Source organism: Diuraphis noxia, unplaced genomic scaffold (assembly GCF_037042655.1).
Source record: "Diuraphis noxia isolate RWA-SAM2 unplaced genomic scaffold, SU_Dnox_SAM2 contig0001, whole genome shotgun sequence".
NCBI lineage: Eukaryota > Metazoa > Arthropoda > Insecta > Hemiptera > Aphididae > Diuraphis > Diuraphis noxia.
The window spans coordinates 101,587,099-101,603,248 of NW_028301711.1; the positions used below are offsets into that span (position 1 = coordinate 101,587,099).

Consider the following 16,150-nt stretch of genomic DNA (forward strand, 5'->3'; position numbering starts at 1 on the left):
CGTGAGATCGTTCGGACAAGGAACATAAATATAACAATCCAAAAAGTCGATTTTAACATACAACATACGAATACAATATAAAATATAAAAGGGCGTGATTGCGCGGTACTCGTCCTGTACGAGTAAGTGGTGATAAGAGCCTTCGTATCGTTAGTTGTTAACGGTCCTGTATATCTTAGTTCGTGGTACTGGCTGCGCTGCGTATCGTGTCATGGTCAGTTTATATAGATTGTCTAGTTTAACGGTCGGTAACTGGCGGACCTTGATCCGAATCCGTACCGTGGAAGGTAGAAAGTTAGACCGTCAACATTTCTTAACATTTTTCCCCTCATACGAGTATTACTATAATAATAGTAATAGATTTGACAACATTTTTTTTTCACTGGACTTCATTTATTAATAATTTTAATCTTCCGAACTCCAATAGAAATTACTTACCGACCACTTGTCTAGCTTATGTTCCATGCATTTATTTTATACACTGGCTAAATGTATTTGTTATAAAACTCTATATGTATGGTAACACTATACGAATGATTTTTGTATTATTATTATTATCATTAGTTATTTTGGTGTATAACAAATGTATTTAAAATAAGTTACACAAAGTGATATAAATTTGATCAAATATTCATCAAATATTCATCAAATACGGCTGAAATGGTTGATTCTAGAAAAAGACTTTTGTTGCTTACAACCAAAATTCCTTCTGATTTATCATTTGCAGTAAGTTACTTGTTGTTTTATATATATTTTACCGTATACTACCTATATTATTGATATACGTAAATAATATAATATACCTACTAGGCTTGGTTTATATAAGCTATTAAATCTAAATAGTAATTAATTGGGTATTGGTACAACCAATTTATGTAAATAAATAATGTAACTCACAGTTATTGGTGCTCTGTAGGCCAAATACTACCTAGCACGATTCACCGATTTTGTATCAACTCCACTAGTTATCGATTACACCAGCTACGTTTCAATAACATCAATTCCGACGGGCACTGTTTATCCCCCACATTGTATACGTATTTTAAAGTGTAAAGTATATTCGGTATAATTTAGACGGTATATATGCATATATGAGTATAAATCATAATATTGTGCAATTCAAAATTAAAGTGCATAACATTTTGGTAATACTTAGACACAGTGTTAATTTACAATTTATTATTAATTTTTTTTTTTTAAGTACCTACTATTTTTGATATTTTGTTATTAAATAAACGTTTGTATAACCAAAAGATTTCTAATACTATACTTGTAATATTATGAGTAAATATATTTTAATTCAATGATTACGTATTACACAACGTATATGTTATACATTGATTACTCACCTATGGGCCTAAGGCTTAAATTAAAATTTTATCTTTCTGTGGCGTCAGTTGAAGAATGTAACGTTTCAACTCCACTTCTTAATATTGAAGATCTAAAAATAAAAATTTTAAAATAAATGCTTGTGATTAGATCTTTCATCTCGGGTATAGAAAGGGGTTAGTCAATTTTTCTCAAAAAAATTGTTTTCAATAGATTTATATCTTAATGTTTGCTGATTTTTTTGGTCCAATTGGCATAAGTCAGTGAAGAATATTACTCATATTATTGAATAAATAAATAAGGCATATCTAAAATGAATCGTTTTTCCGTTCGGTAGAAAAGGCGTATGGTGACTTATGCTGTTTATACAATTTTATTGCTCAGGTACATAAGGCTTAATATGACTTACGCCTTTTGTAATGTAATTTTATCTCGTGTAAAAATGGCATAAGTCAATGATAAAAATTAATTTATTATGTTAATATTATAACAAAAATTATAATTGGTATTAATGATTACAGCTGAAACCATTTATCTCTCATAATAAAATCATGTTAAATTTAAACTGCAGTTATACCAACAGAAAAACCTGTTTGTCTATTACCGTGGTACCATATAGGCTATTAAAGTTCGTATTCGTATAGTTATTTATAAAAACAATTTATTTTTGTCCATCTTTCTTTCAAGATATTGATAGAGCTTGATAGAGTGATAATGAGTTTGCGTTCCAGTATTAATTTATTTTTGACATTGTTATTCTCGATTTTACTAATGTGTTTAATTACTTTGGTTTAACTGAACTTTTTTTTGAGTTTAAATTAAAAACTACAAAATGAGAAAAAGAACTATTCAAATGGTCAATATGACTAGTTCCTTAACACATCCGGTTTTGGTCGTTCACTTTTTTGTCCCGAAGTAGCAGTAATTAAAAAAACTTACGTAACAATCGTGATGATAAATAGCCTCAGTGGATACTAGATCTGGTTTACTGATAACTCTTTTCTAAACAGTTTTTCCAATATCATCTCTTCGTTCAACAGCCCTCTCTATTATTTTTTCGCGTGACCATAAACTTCGGACATTATACACTTTAGAACTTTATTCGCAGGTTTTTTTCCATTCATTTATTAAAATTTATTTAAAAAAACACGACTTTTTAAAATTAAATGTTAATGTAGTGGACCACACTTTCGCTTTAACGGGTGAACGAAATGGTGGCTGGTCAAGAGTGTCTTGAGGATTAATTCGATCAATTCTCGCGTATCGTTTTCGACATTCTTTGTGCACTTTAACGGACTCGAGATTATTTATAACATCGGCTTTAGCGTTTTACGAATGAAACTCGAATTTAAAAATGTTATTATACCTTTTCATTTTACAATAACGCCATTACCCTCGTTAAGCCGTTTGTCACAATTAAAAAAACACGTATTTAACGACATTACGAAACATACACTGTTAAATGTTTAATAAATGCGTGGTTATGGTACTAATAACACAGTTAACGTATTGGACGGCGTGATAGTCACTAACTACTAACTAAATGTAAACATGTGTAGACACTTAACAGTGTAGTGACCCTGCAGTGCCGTGTACCTATACCCTTCGTAAAAACCGATCATTGTTTCCAAGGCTACATTCCTCGCTCCAGATGGGGATAGAGTCCCTTGTTCATTGTTAATATTAACAGCTGCTAACCGTAATAACACAAGAGACTAAACATATATACGTATACATACAGGATGTTTCACGGAGATCCTCAATTTTTGTTTAAGCTATTTTTATTAATTTAGAGATATTGTAAGAAAACTTAGAAAACCGTAAAAAAGTGAAAAATTTCAACTAAAATCCAAGATGGTGGACGGTTGCAGACATCAGAGGGATGGAGAATTTATGCACGGTGAAAGTATAGAGGAACCACTTTTCCAAATTTCATGTTCGTACGTTGAATAGTTTTTGAGAAATGGCGATCAGTGAGCGAGTGGTATTTGCATTCTTTATATAAAGATAAACTATAATTATTATGCATAAACAACCATATTTTAAACTTCAACACATTAATCTTAAATTTTAATCAATGTTATAAAATTCTAATTTTATAATACATGGTAAAAATGTGACTGAATAACTATAAATCTGTTTAACCATGATGATAATAAAACGTCCAAACCACTGTCAAATACTAATTGTATCACGCCTTGCAGAAGGTTAAATATTAGAAAATAAATAATAAAAAATTTTCAAACGCCAAAATAAATAGGAGGATTTAAAATAGTTTCCTGTTATTTCTTTGTTTGTATCTTAACAATATTAGTATATTTATTTAGTGCTCACTATTGTATTGCACAATGATTCTACAATTAAACACTTTATAATATAATAATTAAACAAGTATTAGTGATTATTCACTAAATCCATTAAATTTCACATAAAATATACACAGCACTTTGTTACACAGTCTGCTGTATACCTACAGATATAGGTACTACTATAAGCATTCGTCATACGAACGCACGAGATTTCACCTATCTGAAAAGTGCCCAACGAGGCTAAAGAAATTTTTACTTCAAAAGATAAATAAATAATATGCAATTTTAATTTTTCTGAATATTTATAATAATGCACGCTTTATATTTTGCATGCAGCTATCTCTGCCAGTCTTCTTTTCCCGTCATCCTCGGCTTCATAGAAGTAACGCTGCTCTAAAAATGTCAGCAAAACTCAAACAACAAGGTGAAGATATTACTTATGTAGAGTTTTGCAAGATGTTCATTGACATCTACCAAGACCAAAATGTGTTTAATACTTGCAGAGAAATTTACTCATCTCAGGTGAAATATTGTATAATAAGTTCAGCGGTAATATACGTATATTACATAGGAAGCGTAAAAAAAACGATTTTATGCCATCATGTAATATTATGAGTATAACGTTTAATGGAATTTTAAATGAAATTGTTGAGGGTGTGAATAAACACTGAATATAATGCAAAATATTTAGGTACATTTTGTCTAAATCAGTATCAATACAGCATCATTCTACAATTAATAGTAACCAGCAAAAATTGAATTATAGTTACAGTATATTTTCACTTTCACTTTAGTTTTATCATACTATGATGATTGGTTTATATCAAACACTTGTTTCGTTTTAATTTTAAAATCATACTAAGTAGTCCATTATTTTAAAATTTTGTTATTTATAAATTATAAATATTATAAAAAAAGCTATTTTAAGACAAACGTTAAATTTGTGAATTCAATGAGAATCGTGTATAATACTAGTTGCGAGCGCTGTATTGATCGCTTAAGAATTGCATGCTAGTATGCTACCTGCCCATCTAACCAATATATGTTTATATAACCCATACATATATTGATTGTATAAGTGTTTTATACCAATTAGTATTTGTCATTTATGTTATAAGACACAGTTTTTAATTTGTATTAAAATGTTCTGTTTATTAAATTTAAAACATACTTCATGATTGACTCCATTGAGAATTGTAACACACCTAGGTACCACGTTTATTTAAACCAAGTGGTTGTCGATATGCATACCCACCAAATCATATTCAATTAAGGAGTAATAGGTTAGCTATTCTTACTACAAGAACCGATTTGTTGAATTATTACAAATAAAGTTTTTTAAGTTATATTTTATAGGTTCTAGGAACCTCATAGACTAAGTACTAACACAGTTGAATATGCTATATTGACGTATACATATACATGATTTATTAAGTGATTGAATAATAATAATATTACCCCTGAGTAACCCTGTTTTTAAGGGTAGTATAATAAAGATCACTGTATTATCGGAGTACGAATTGAACGCTTCAATTACTATAAGGTAGGTATAGTAAATCCAAGTACTATTATTTTTTTTGGAAATGTAGAGATTTGTTATCCGAGAGTTTCTACAAAGCGGTTCAAACTCGACTTTCTTGCTTAGCGTTAGGTTAGGTTAGGTTACCTAACCTAACCACAATATAGCAATTTTTTCGCACCAATAATTAGTATTCAATTTCTGTGAATTCCTGGCCATTTTTTCATAATTCCTGCTCTGACAGTTTTCACGGAAAATTGATTTTTCCCCGAGTGAACATTTAGAGAAACGTAGAGTACACGTACATTGCCCCACAACCTCCCCCCCACCCTATTCAAAATTTAGCCTTTATTTACACTAATAATTATTATTATATTCCTGTGAAATCCTAACCAGCTTTTTATAATTCATGCTTTTACTGTTTTCCCGGAAAATAGATTTTTCACCGGATGAAAATTTAAAAATTTTGTAAATTCAAAAAATTTTATTTCAGCGTAGTATAGTAAAAAATTAGAAGTAGTGAAGTATGACTAATACATTAAGTGATATTATATTATTTTTATTTTTTATTTTTAAGATTGAGATTAAGAATTAAAAATGTGCGATAGATGATATTTTATAAATCTTGTGACCAATCCTTAATATGCATTTATAGTAACAGATATTCATGACAAAGTAAATTAATAAATTAAAATGTATATGAAAATAACACATTCAATATTAGAAAATTACATATTTATATGTTTACTATACAGATTGGTCTTCTATTTTTTTAATGGAACTTACTCACTTTACAGAATTTTCGGACACTTCATGAAATTAATGAAATATGATGTAGCATTATTTTACCAAAAAACAAACATAACAAATATTATATTCGTTTTGATTTATATGAGTATTAAATATTGTGAGAATTAATGAATTCCAAAATGGGCTGGTAAAATTTAACTATTTTTAAATATCGTTGTACTTACTTTGATATTACTTCAAAATTTTACGAATTTAAATGTTATTAAGTATGTAAAAATGATACACACTAGAATTGATTTCACATATGTTACAAATAAAAACTTTATATAGTCATCATTATGTACATGTACATCTATTGTTTATAATATTTTTTTTCACACGGCAAGTATCCACTCACAATACAGAAAGCTGACACACTACAATTGCCTTATGATATAATATGCAATAATATAATCGTTTATTATTCCGTTAAAAATATCTTTTTAAATAGTTAAATAAGTAATATAGTTTTAAAAAAAACATTAAATCTTAATAATTTCTAAACTGAATAAAATAAATATTCAACTGGTACTAAAATACTAACAAGCCTCGTAAAGAACAAGGAGAAAATATTATATTTCTAATTAATAATTAATTTAAATATAAAAATAATGAGATATCGTTAAATAATTATTTACTGAAATTGGGACCACGTTTTTGTGCTAAAAAGTTATGACTTGTTATTGTGATGTATAATATTATAATTATTTATTTTTGAATATATCGACTCCCCCAACGAAAAGGTACGTAATAAGTAACTCGAATTTTATTATTTTTTCAGTAGAGCTATTATAAAGTTTAACTTAAATTACTATTAATTATCGTTTTTTAACGGTTTTTTTTTTAAAATGTTTGTTTATGTACCTTTGTTGTTTGATTGAATATAATATTTTCACCATGATTTGTTATTTTTTAACCTCTACAATAGATGTATGATGGAGAATAAACTTAAGTTACTTCTTTTTTCAGGGGGAAAAAAGTTATTCGGAGAAGTAACTCGAGTTACTTCTTTTTTCCTGGGGAAAATCATTTATTATAAAGTAAAGAAGTAACTCGACTTACTTCTTTAATCTTGGGTAAATATAGATAAGTACTAAATTAATATTTTCAAATAAAACAATTTTATTTTAAAATAAAAACGACAAGATTATAACAAACAAAATCATAATAGCAACTATAAAAATGTTAAATTAATAAAATGAATTAATACTTTGTACACGTATCCCCGCTGGTAGATTCAAATAATTATAAAAAAAAAAAACAACAAATTACTTGTTACATTAAAAATATTTAAAAACTGTTTATTATCTAAAAACAATAGAAAAACATAATATTATAAATTATTAAAAACTTAGTGATCTATAAAAATCATGATATACTGATGGTATGAGTCCACTATCACATAAAGATAACAAATCTTTAACTTTAAGTTTTTCTGTAGGAATCTTTCTTTTGTATGCAACTTTTGGTATGAAATATTGTGTATCATGACATCTTTCTTTGTTTTTTTTTTGCAGCTAATATGTCAAGAGTAATAAATTCTACTGTATCAATGTCAAATACTTAATTTCTATCAAAAACGGTCTTTGGTGATATACTGATATCTCTTTCACTTGATTCCATTTTATTACATCTCTGTTTGTAGATGTTTTCCAATTAAACTGTTCATTTTCTACTAATCATTTGAAAGCTAAAAATTCATTATTTGACATTTGAATAACCAAATAGGGTTCTTTAGTTACTTTTGCACTTTGCACAAAAGTCATCCATTGCATTGCATTGGAACATAAATAACTGTACCCTTTTTAGCACATTCGATTGTTGCATGTACAGTGTACAATGTCACCTTCGTTCTGTGTATGACCTTACTCCAAAAATGTGTCTTATATTAACTTTATGAATGAAAGCCGCATATTCCCACATGGAGTATATAAATCGATTCCTATTTTGTCCCACGCAGTTGTCCGAGTAGAAACTAAATTCACTTATATCATGGTTCTCCTTCATAAATTTTGTAAATTTTACAAATCTCATAAGAACCCCTTTTTCTGTCAGACTCGCACCACATATAGCAATATGCTTGTTTTTTACCAATATCATAAACAGTAAAATTGTATGTGGCAAATTTGCTTTTGTTATAAAAACTCCCCACATCTCCTTGAGGTGTTGTAAAAACTTTTTGGAGATCAAACACAGCTAAACAAAATTTTGAATCAGTTAATGCCTTTTGTTTATCAGTTTTTTTTTGTCTCGCTAATGTCATATTTTTAATATGTAAATCTTATACAATTTGCATTGTAGTTTTCTCTAATAGACTGGCTAGTTTATATTTTTCACATACATCACACTGATTCTTTTTTGGTTTAAAAAAGGACAAATTAAAATTATAATTAAAAATATCTGTGTATTGTCTTAATGTTCCATTTAATACTCTAGGATCTAATGTAGCCTTTTCTTTTATCCAATCCAAGTAAAGACTGTGCATTTTTGATATAGATAGTCCACTTTCCAAGTTTTTTTTTTTTTTAATTTTCTCTTATGTAGTGTGAATCTACAGTGGGAAAACTATTTATATGCTCTGTGATATATTTATTCGCTTCACTGTTCATAGTTGATTGACGTTTAAATTTCTCTCTTAAATCTTCTGGTACAATAGGTGATGTTTTTAGATTGTGCAAATTAATAGAAACTACTTTGTCAGAAATGGCTAATTTTTGTAAAAACATGGTTTTGCAAATTTGAATTTTCTCGTTTTTAATAGTAAAATAATACTTACGAAACATATTCAGAACAACCATTGGTGAAAACGGACTTAGACTTATCGACTTTGCGAGTGGGGGAGGCCTTGTTGTGAAAAGCATAATGTTCCCACTCAAAGATATCTACAAGGGGATTTGGAAAGCGCCTAATGGTAAATACACTAATCAAATAGACCATGTTATAATTAAAACAAGGTTTAAAAACTGTATAGGTACATGAGGTGAAAACAGTCAGAGTAGCTGACTGTGATTCGGACCACTATCTGGTAAAAGGAAAGCTAAATGTGAAACTTAAAAAATTGGTAGTTAAGAAGGTAAATTTGTGGGCAAATATGAAGTAAATAAATTTAAGGACAAAACTGTATGTGATCTTTTCAAACAACGGATGAATGAAGCAATGTCTAAGTTACATATAAATCAATTAGATACGATTGATCGCAATAAATGGAAGGCAATAAAAGAAACCTTAGAAGTGGTTACAGATACGATGATAGGGAAACAAAAAAAAGTGAAGAAACCTTGGTTCAACACTTCTTGTGAGGAGGCACTTAACAGAAGGAAAGAAGCTAGACTACGATGGATCAATGACCCCACCAACAGAGAGAAGAATAAAGAACGCCAAAAAGAGGCAAGTAATATATTTAGATTCGAAAAACGTAAATTCACGAAGGATATACTGTGGGAAGCCGAGACCAACCACAGAGTTAATAAACTCGTGAACTGTATCAGAAGATTAACGCAATTAGGGGTGGGTACAAAAAACATGAAAGATTCTTAAAAAATGAGAATGGCTCTATAATTACGGAGCAAGACAAGATTCTAGAAAAATTGAGAGAGTATTTTTACCAACTGCTTAGCTGCGAGAACCCTCCTGAAACGTTCACATGGATATCATCAGACCCTAACGACAGTGAATGCCTACCTCCTAGTAGGATGGAGGTAGTAAATCAATTAAATAGACTAAAAATCAATAAAACACCGGGAGAAGATGGAATCCAGGGAGAAATTCTAAAAAATCTGGATGAGTTAGCAATAAATATAATACATGATATCATCGAAAATTTATGGTCTGAGGAACAACTACCCAAAGACTGGGGAACAGCGTTAATCTACTCGATTTATAGAAAAGGAGACCCGCAAATATGCAGTAACTACAGAGGTATTGCTTTATTAGGTACGGCATATAATGTCTTATCATATTGTCTACTAGACAGAGTAGTACCCAAGGCCGAAAATATAATAGGTGACCAAGGTGGGTTTAGGACCAATAGATCCACTACTAACAAATGTTCATTCTAAGACAAATCAACCAAAAACGTTTGAAATTTGACAAGGTTAGTACACATGTAATGTACACATGTTATTTGTGGATTTCAGAAAACCTTATGACTCTATACATAGATAAAGTCTTTTAAACATTCTCAAACATTTCAAATTCCCCAGAAAAATTATTAAACTCATTTGAGCCAGTCTCAATAATACTGATATACAGGTCAAGATAGGGAACGTAACATCACAGTCAACTAGAGTAACGACAGGAATTCGACAAGGGGATGCTTTGTCTCCAGTGCTGTTTAATTTAATATTGGAGATGGTAATACGAGAGATGAACATTTCGGAGGGAGTTATATTAGGATAGATCAGAATTGGAATGCTAGCATATGCTGATGATATCGCTCTGCTTGGTGAAGATTTAGATATGATAAAGAGATTAGGATGTAATCTAATAAATACGGCGAAAAAGGTGGGCCTAACCGTTAATGAGGTAAAACAGAGTACCTTGTGGCTAGCCGAAGAAATAGATATGGCGGTTGGGAACAATATATCAAAATTGAAGAATTTAAGTTCAAAAGAGTGTCTCAATTTAAGTATCTAGGGTCGATGATAACGAAAGTTAACGACATCAAGACAGAGGTGTCAACAAGGATACAACTAGCTAATAGAGGATATTATGGACTTGAAAAAGTCTTGAAATCGAAGTCCTTATCAAAAGCCCTAAAAATCAAAATGTACATGACTCAACTAAGACCTATTGTTCTATACGGCTCAGAAACTTGGGGGCAGAGAAAAACAAAAGAATCAAGATTAATGATATTCGAGAGAAAAGTCCAACGGAAAATGTTTGGCCCCTTATACGATAGACAAATGAATTAATGGAGAAAATTTCATAACGTGGAACTCCAAGGACTTTTCCAGAGGTCGAATATAGTTAGAGAGATCGCCATGCGGAAACTAAGTTGGGCAGGACATGCTTGGCGCAAACATGGTACTTTAGTAAAATGAGTGATCGAAGAAGAGCCTAATGGAAAAAGACCACTAGGTAGACCTAAGTTAAGATGGGAAGACGGTGTGAAGAGAGAAGTGGAAAAGATAGAGCCTGGTGTCAAATGGAGAGAAGTAGCGGAGGACAGGGATAGGTGGCAAAGTTTAGCGTTTTCAGGATGGTCTTAAGGGCCGTAAATAATAAAAGAAAGAAATAAAACTTACTAGAATAGTTTCTACGAGGTTGAGGTGTACCTTAGAAATACCAAAAGTTGTGTTACTCTTCTTACTCGTCATTTGTATATTGCTTGAAACAAAGTCTCGTTGTCTCATATAGCTCTCATATAGCTAACCTAACCTCCAATATGAATCAAACATTATTTTCCTATCTTCATCATTCAATTGTTCTTTGCATTTCATTCGACACTTCTCCATACACGGTGGGCCCATCTTCTTTGCCATTCTTTGCCATTCTTTGCCATTCTAATTTTACCTCCTCTGTTGATATGTTCTTCTCCTAGATTAAATTTCGTTTTTGATTTTACGCCAATCCATTCAGAGCTATTTTTAATACGTTTCTTTGTTAATTTATCTGTATCAATCATATTGTGACATCTTTTATGCTTAACAGAAGGTGCTAATGTATTCTCTACCTGTGTAAATTTAAATATAATACATTTATTGAAAAAACGTTATTATTGTTATGAACTAACAACCAATGTATTGGGTGTGACTAGTAAGGTTGAAGATATATTATCATCAGATGTCAAACTATTTGTTTCATTGTGGAAACTATCATCACGGTTAATGGGTAAGTATTCCGGATCTTTGTCACTATCATACACAATATCTGGCTCATCTTCACTACTGGTAGCTTTATATTGGGCTAATTCATCGTTCTATAAAAATAATATTATTATCATAAAATATAATATAGAAACCTAACTAAGATAATGTTTTGAATGTACATCTTATTATTATTTATATGGTATTATATTAGTTATTAATATTTTATGTATCTTATACATCCTATTAAAAAATGTAGAAACATTTTCACAATGTCATCTAGATAGCCTAGTGAATAGTAGTGATAATAATATTATTATTAAAATATAAATACATATTTTAATTATTCAATAAAATTGCATACTAAACAGTGGCGGCTATCCTTAAAAATATAGGTGTAGTGAAACATAAGAAATAACCACCCACGGACAACAATAGTCATTCATATAACATTCCATTCTGCTGAATAATTAGACAATCCACTCCGACCAGCCCTTATTAAAGGTGTAGCAAGCGCTAAACCTCTACTCTAGGATAGCCGCTACTGATACTAAATTCATTAACATTATATATTTGTTGTGGATAAGTCTTAAACAACATTAATTTATAGTTATATACCTTAAAATTAATTACCTACATTATTATAATCATAATATTAACTCAGTGTCTAAGATATAATTATTAATAAGTTTAAGTATAATTACATAAATGTAATAATATTGTATTAATTATAAATATGCCAGAGTTCATTACAATATTATCAACAATTTACCAAGAGTTTTATTGTCTTAATGTTTTAACTATAATGCTTAAAATTATAATTATAGGTATTGTTTGAAAAAATTACATAGGTAGTTAGTGACTTACTGTTTTAGTATTGAAACTTGAAACACCTGCAATTGTGTGAAGTCTTATAGATCTGTTGCATATTATTTTTGGAAGTGTTGACTGGTTACGATTGTAACAATTAGGATTGTGAAAAAAATCCGTTTGATTTTTGATTCCATCAAAAACTGAAAAATATTATCATCATTATTCATTTAGAATGTAAAATGCATAATTTTTCGTGTATCTGGAAAATCCGAAATTTCTTTTGCTGATCGACACTTCTCCATTAAAGCGTCGATTACATGGCTAGCAGTAAATGCACATACAATTAAGGTTCCATTTGCTTTATTTCAACAGTTAAATTATTTATAATTAAATCAGCTCTGTGTGAATATGATGCAGATGTTATCCTAGAATTTAAAATTATACTAATAAAGTGTATAAAATATGATTTTTCAGAAACATAAATTATTTCTGGATACTTAGGCATGACTATCACAATATGATACCTAGATAAGAAGATAAAAAAAAAAATTTAACTTCTATACATTTTTAGTTTGGTAGGTATAATAGATTGATAAATAACTAAAACATATTAAATATACTTATTTTTAAAAGTGTACGAATACCTTAAGTCACCAGTACAATATTAACTACTCATTATTATAAACCATATTGTACTATTGTAGTATATTTAAATAATTATTATGCACAATACAATTTAATATTTTGGATTGAATATAAAATCAGTGACGCCAATGAGTCATGCGCACGTGTTATTAAATATAAAGAGCAAACCTTACATAAACGCTCGTTTTCTCTTCCTGGCTTATGAGTGGAACAGGTTGAAAAGCTATGTACAAGCTTTTTACAGACTGAACTTTTTTTTGCAACAGCTTTTGGAAAATTTCCTGAAAATATTAAGGAATAAATAAAATAAAACTTTTTATACAGGAATTAAAATTTTATGCCAAAAATCGAATAATTTTCTTAAAATTAATTTGTAAATGCTACTGTTTATTATACATTTAAAAATAAGTTATAATACAAATTTAACAATTAAAGAGATTCAAATTTATTTATTAATTAACTGTACTAATATTAACTGTTATGAAGTTAAGGTATACTATAATTGTTGAATTAATAACTGAATTATTATTATTTTTTACCTGCACTACATAACGAACATTTGCTCCTTGGTATATGCAACACATCCTCATAATTATTATATTATATAATGGCATCTTTAAAATCTGGTGACAGCAAAAGTAATTAATGTATGACATGGTCTTCGATATGTTGAAAAATTGGAGATGTTTTTGATGTTTTATTTATAGTTCCTTCTTTGTCCACTTCATTCGATTCTGGGAATGAAACCGATATTTGATGCATGTTGTAACTATTTTTTTCAACATATTGGGATAACATCGGTGTGTGGTTTTTAACTGCTCGCAACATAGAGGCACGTTTTAATGGCATTATATAATTTCCCAAGAATGTTTCTATGTTTGTGGGCAAGTCAATATGTAATAATGTCACTGTTTTCAATTTTTTAAAGCTTGACTCTATAGCTGCCAAGCTTGATACCTCTTCTCCATAACTAAAAAATTGTACCATAACTCCTGACCAATGTGGTTATAGTTTGGTACATTTTATTAAGAGTGGAACTAAATTGGTTGAATAGAATGGATTTATTCCAGTCCCTTGTTTAATCAACATTTTAATTTCATTGTAAATCTCATTTAGCCATGATTGAAATGGATTTTTAAATAAATTCAACCCTTCGTTTTGCCGTTAATATAAATTTTCGAAGAATTTTTTTGCAATAGCTTCAGTCTCCGTCAACGCAGTGGTGTATTGGATAAATATTTATGGGTATACGCACTAATAAATATGTATAATCCACCTAAAACATTTTATCGCTCCGCTCGAATTGTTTTTTTTCGGTAGTCGTTACACTACAAGAATTAATTTAATCGCTTACATTATATTATTTTTATTTTTTTTTTTTTTATTAAACTTTCAGTATTCTTACTATTCATATTTTTATAAGAAATTAATAAATAAGTAAACCTCAACCAAAAAACACATAATGGATAACGACAATGCAATTTTGTAAAAGTGTTGATAGTAAATACTGTTTATTAGATTCTTAACAAAAAAATGTTATTACTTACTACTATATTTCTAAATTTAACCTTGGGCATGCTTTATAATATTTGGCCCACTAAAAAAATGTAAAAAACAATAACAGTACATAAAAAATAAAACAATTAATACAATATATTAAATAATAATAATAATATACACCAATATAACTTATAAAATTTTCCACAAATATTTTTTGTATTCAATATTGGGTTCATCAATTTTCAATATCTTTGTTCTAGTATCATCAGCATCTCTATGTTGGCTTATTAGCCATGACTTAACATATTCTTTTGGATTCCTTTGATTCAGAGATGGCCTGTTAATATTTAAAAACATTAAGTTTGCGATATTTGATATTGTCAACTTATTTCTGAGATCAGTGCATATTAGATTTAAAAGACTAAAACCTCTTTCTCAATCTGCAGTAGAACAGAGAAATGTTTTAATGCAATTTACAAACTCCAGAATAGTATTTTAAAGACTATAACTATCCAAGTATACCCTAAAACCGTTAATTGCATTGTCTTTGTTCAACACGAAAAGTTGACATAAACGTTTGAAGGCCAAGTGGTTTTGTCAATTATTGAAATATCATGAATTCAATTGAAGTCATCTTCGTTTTCTAATAATCGTTCTTTTAAATTATTGCATATACTAGTAGTTAGATCATGTATAAGCTTTTAATCGTTGACGTCGCATGCGAAATCGGCATCATCATCTTGATTAGTTGTCCCAATAGCATCCTGGTTAGATATTTTAAAAATAATTTGTTTCAAGTGATGTCCAATCAAGAACTCAACTTAGCGAAACATGTATCGGACGTTTTCTACATTCAGGTAATTGTGTGGTTGGGTAGTTTCTATGTGATCCTAGTGGCAGCCTTAGGCCTTGTATTGATGGTGATAATGTTTTACATAAAATGGTTTTCTTGTTTTGTAACTATAGCCTAGCTTAAAAGGTATACAACCCGTCAAGAGCACATACAATGATCATGACCATGCTACTCATGTCCTATGTTATTTGCGTGACTACATGGTTAACAGTTGTATCAAAAATAACGCCATCCAGGTCCTACGGCCCATTCAAAGGATTACCGTCTATTTGGAGGGTTTTGATTAATTGTATGCGCACCATACCTCAGTGGACAATTACATGTTACGAAATACTGTTTAGTGTAAACTTTGTTGTCCCGTTGATTTTCATACTTCCGTGCATTGTCTACTATTATCAAACCGTCATGGCCTCATGGGATCCAATAAAAAAATATTGTAATTCTTCGCAAGCGACTTGTAATTGAAGGACATGATAAACAGTTTCTATTGAACAAATTAAGTGCGTTGATCAAACAACAGGATAGACGTCGCAAAGCCATCGAAAATAATTGTGAAATCGACGTATTGCTTTCTTGAATTGCACAA

The 16,150-nt window shown here is 29.6% G+C and overlaps 1 protein-coding gene across 1 annotated transcript in view; it reads left to right on the plus strand.

Annotated features, from left to right (window-relative positions):
- The first annotated feature begins 660 nt into the window (after positions 1-660).
- The window catches only part of LOC149062888 (uncharacterized), a 79,995-nt gene continuing 64,505 nt past the window's right edge, over positions 661-16,150 (plus strand). Inside the window, exons 1-2 of the mRNA XM_089215438.1 lie at positions 661-726; positions 3,975-4,160. Of these exons, the coding sequence (XP_089071564.1) occupies positions 661-726; positions 3,975-4,160 (252 nt within the window). The remainder of the gene's footprint in view (positions 727-3,974; positions 4,161-16,150) is intronic.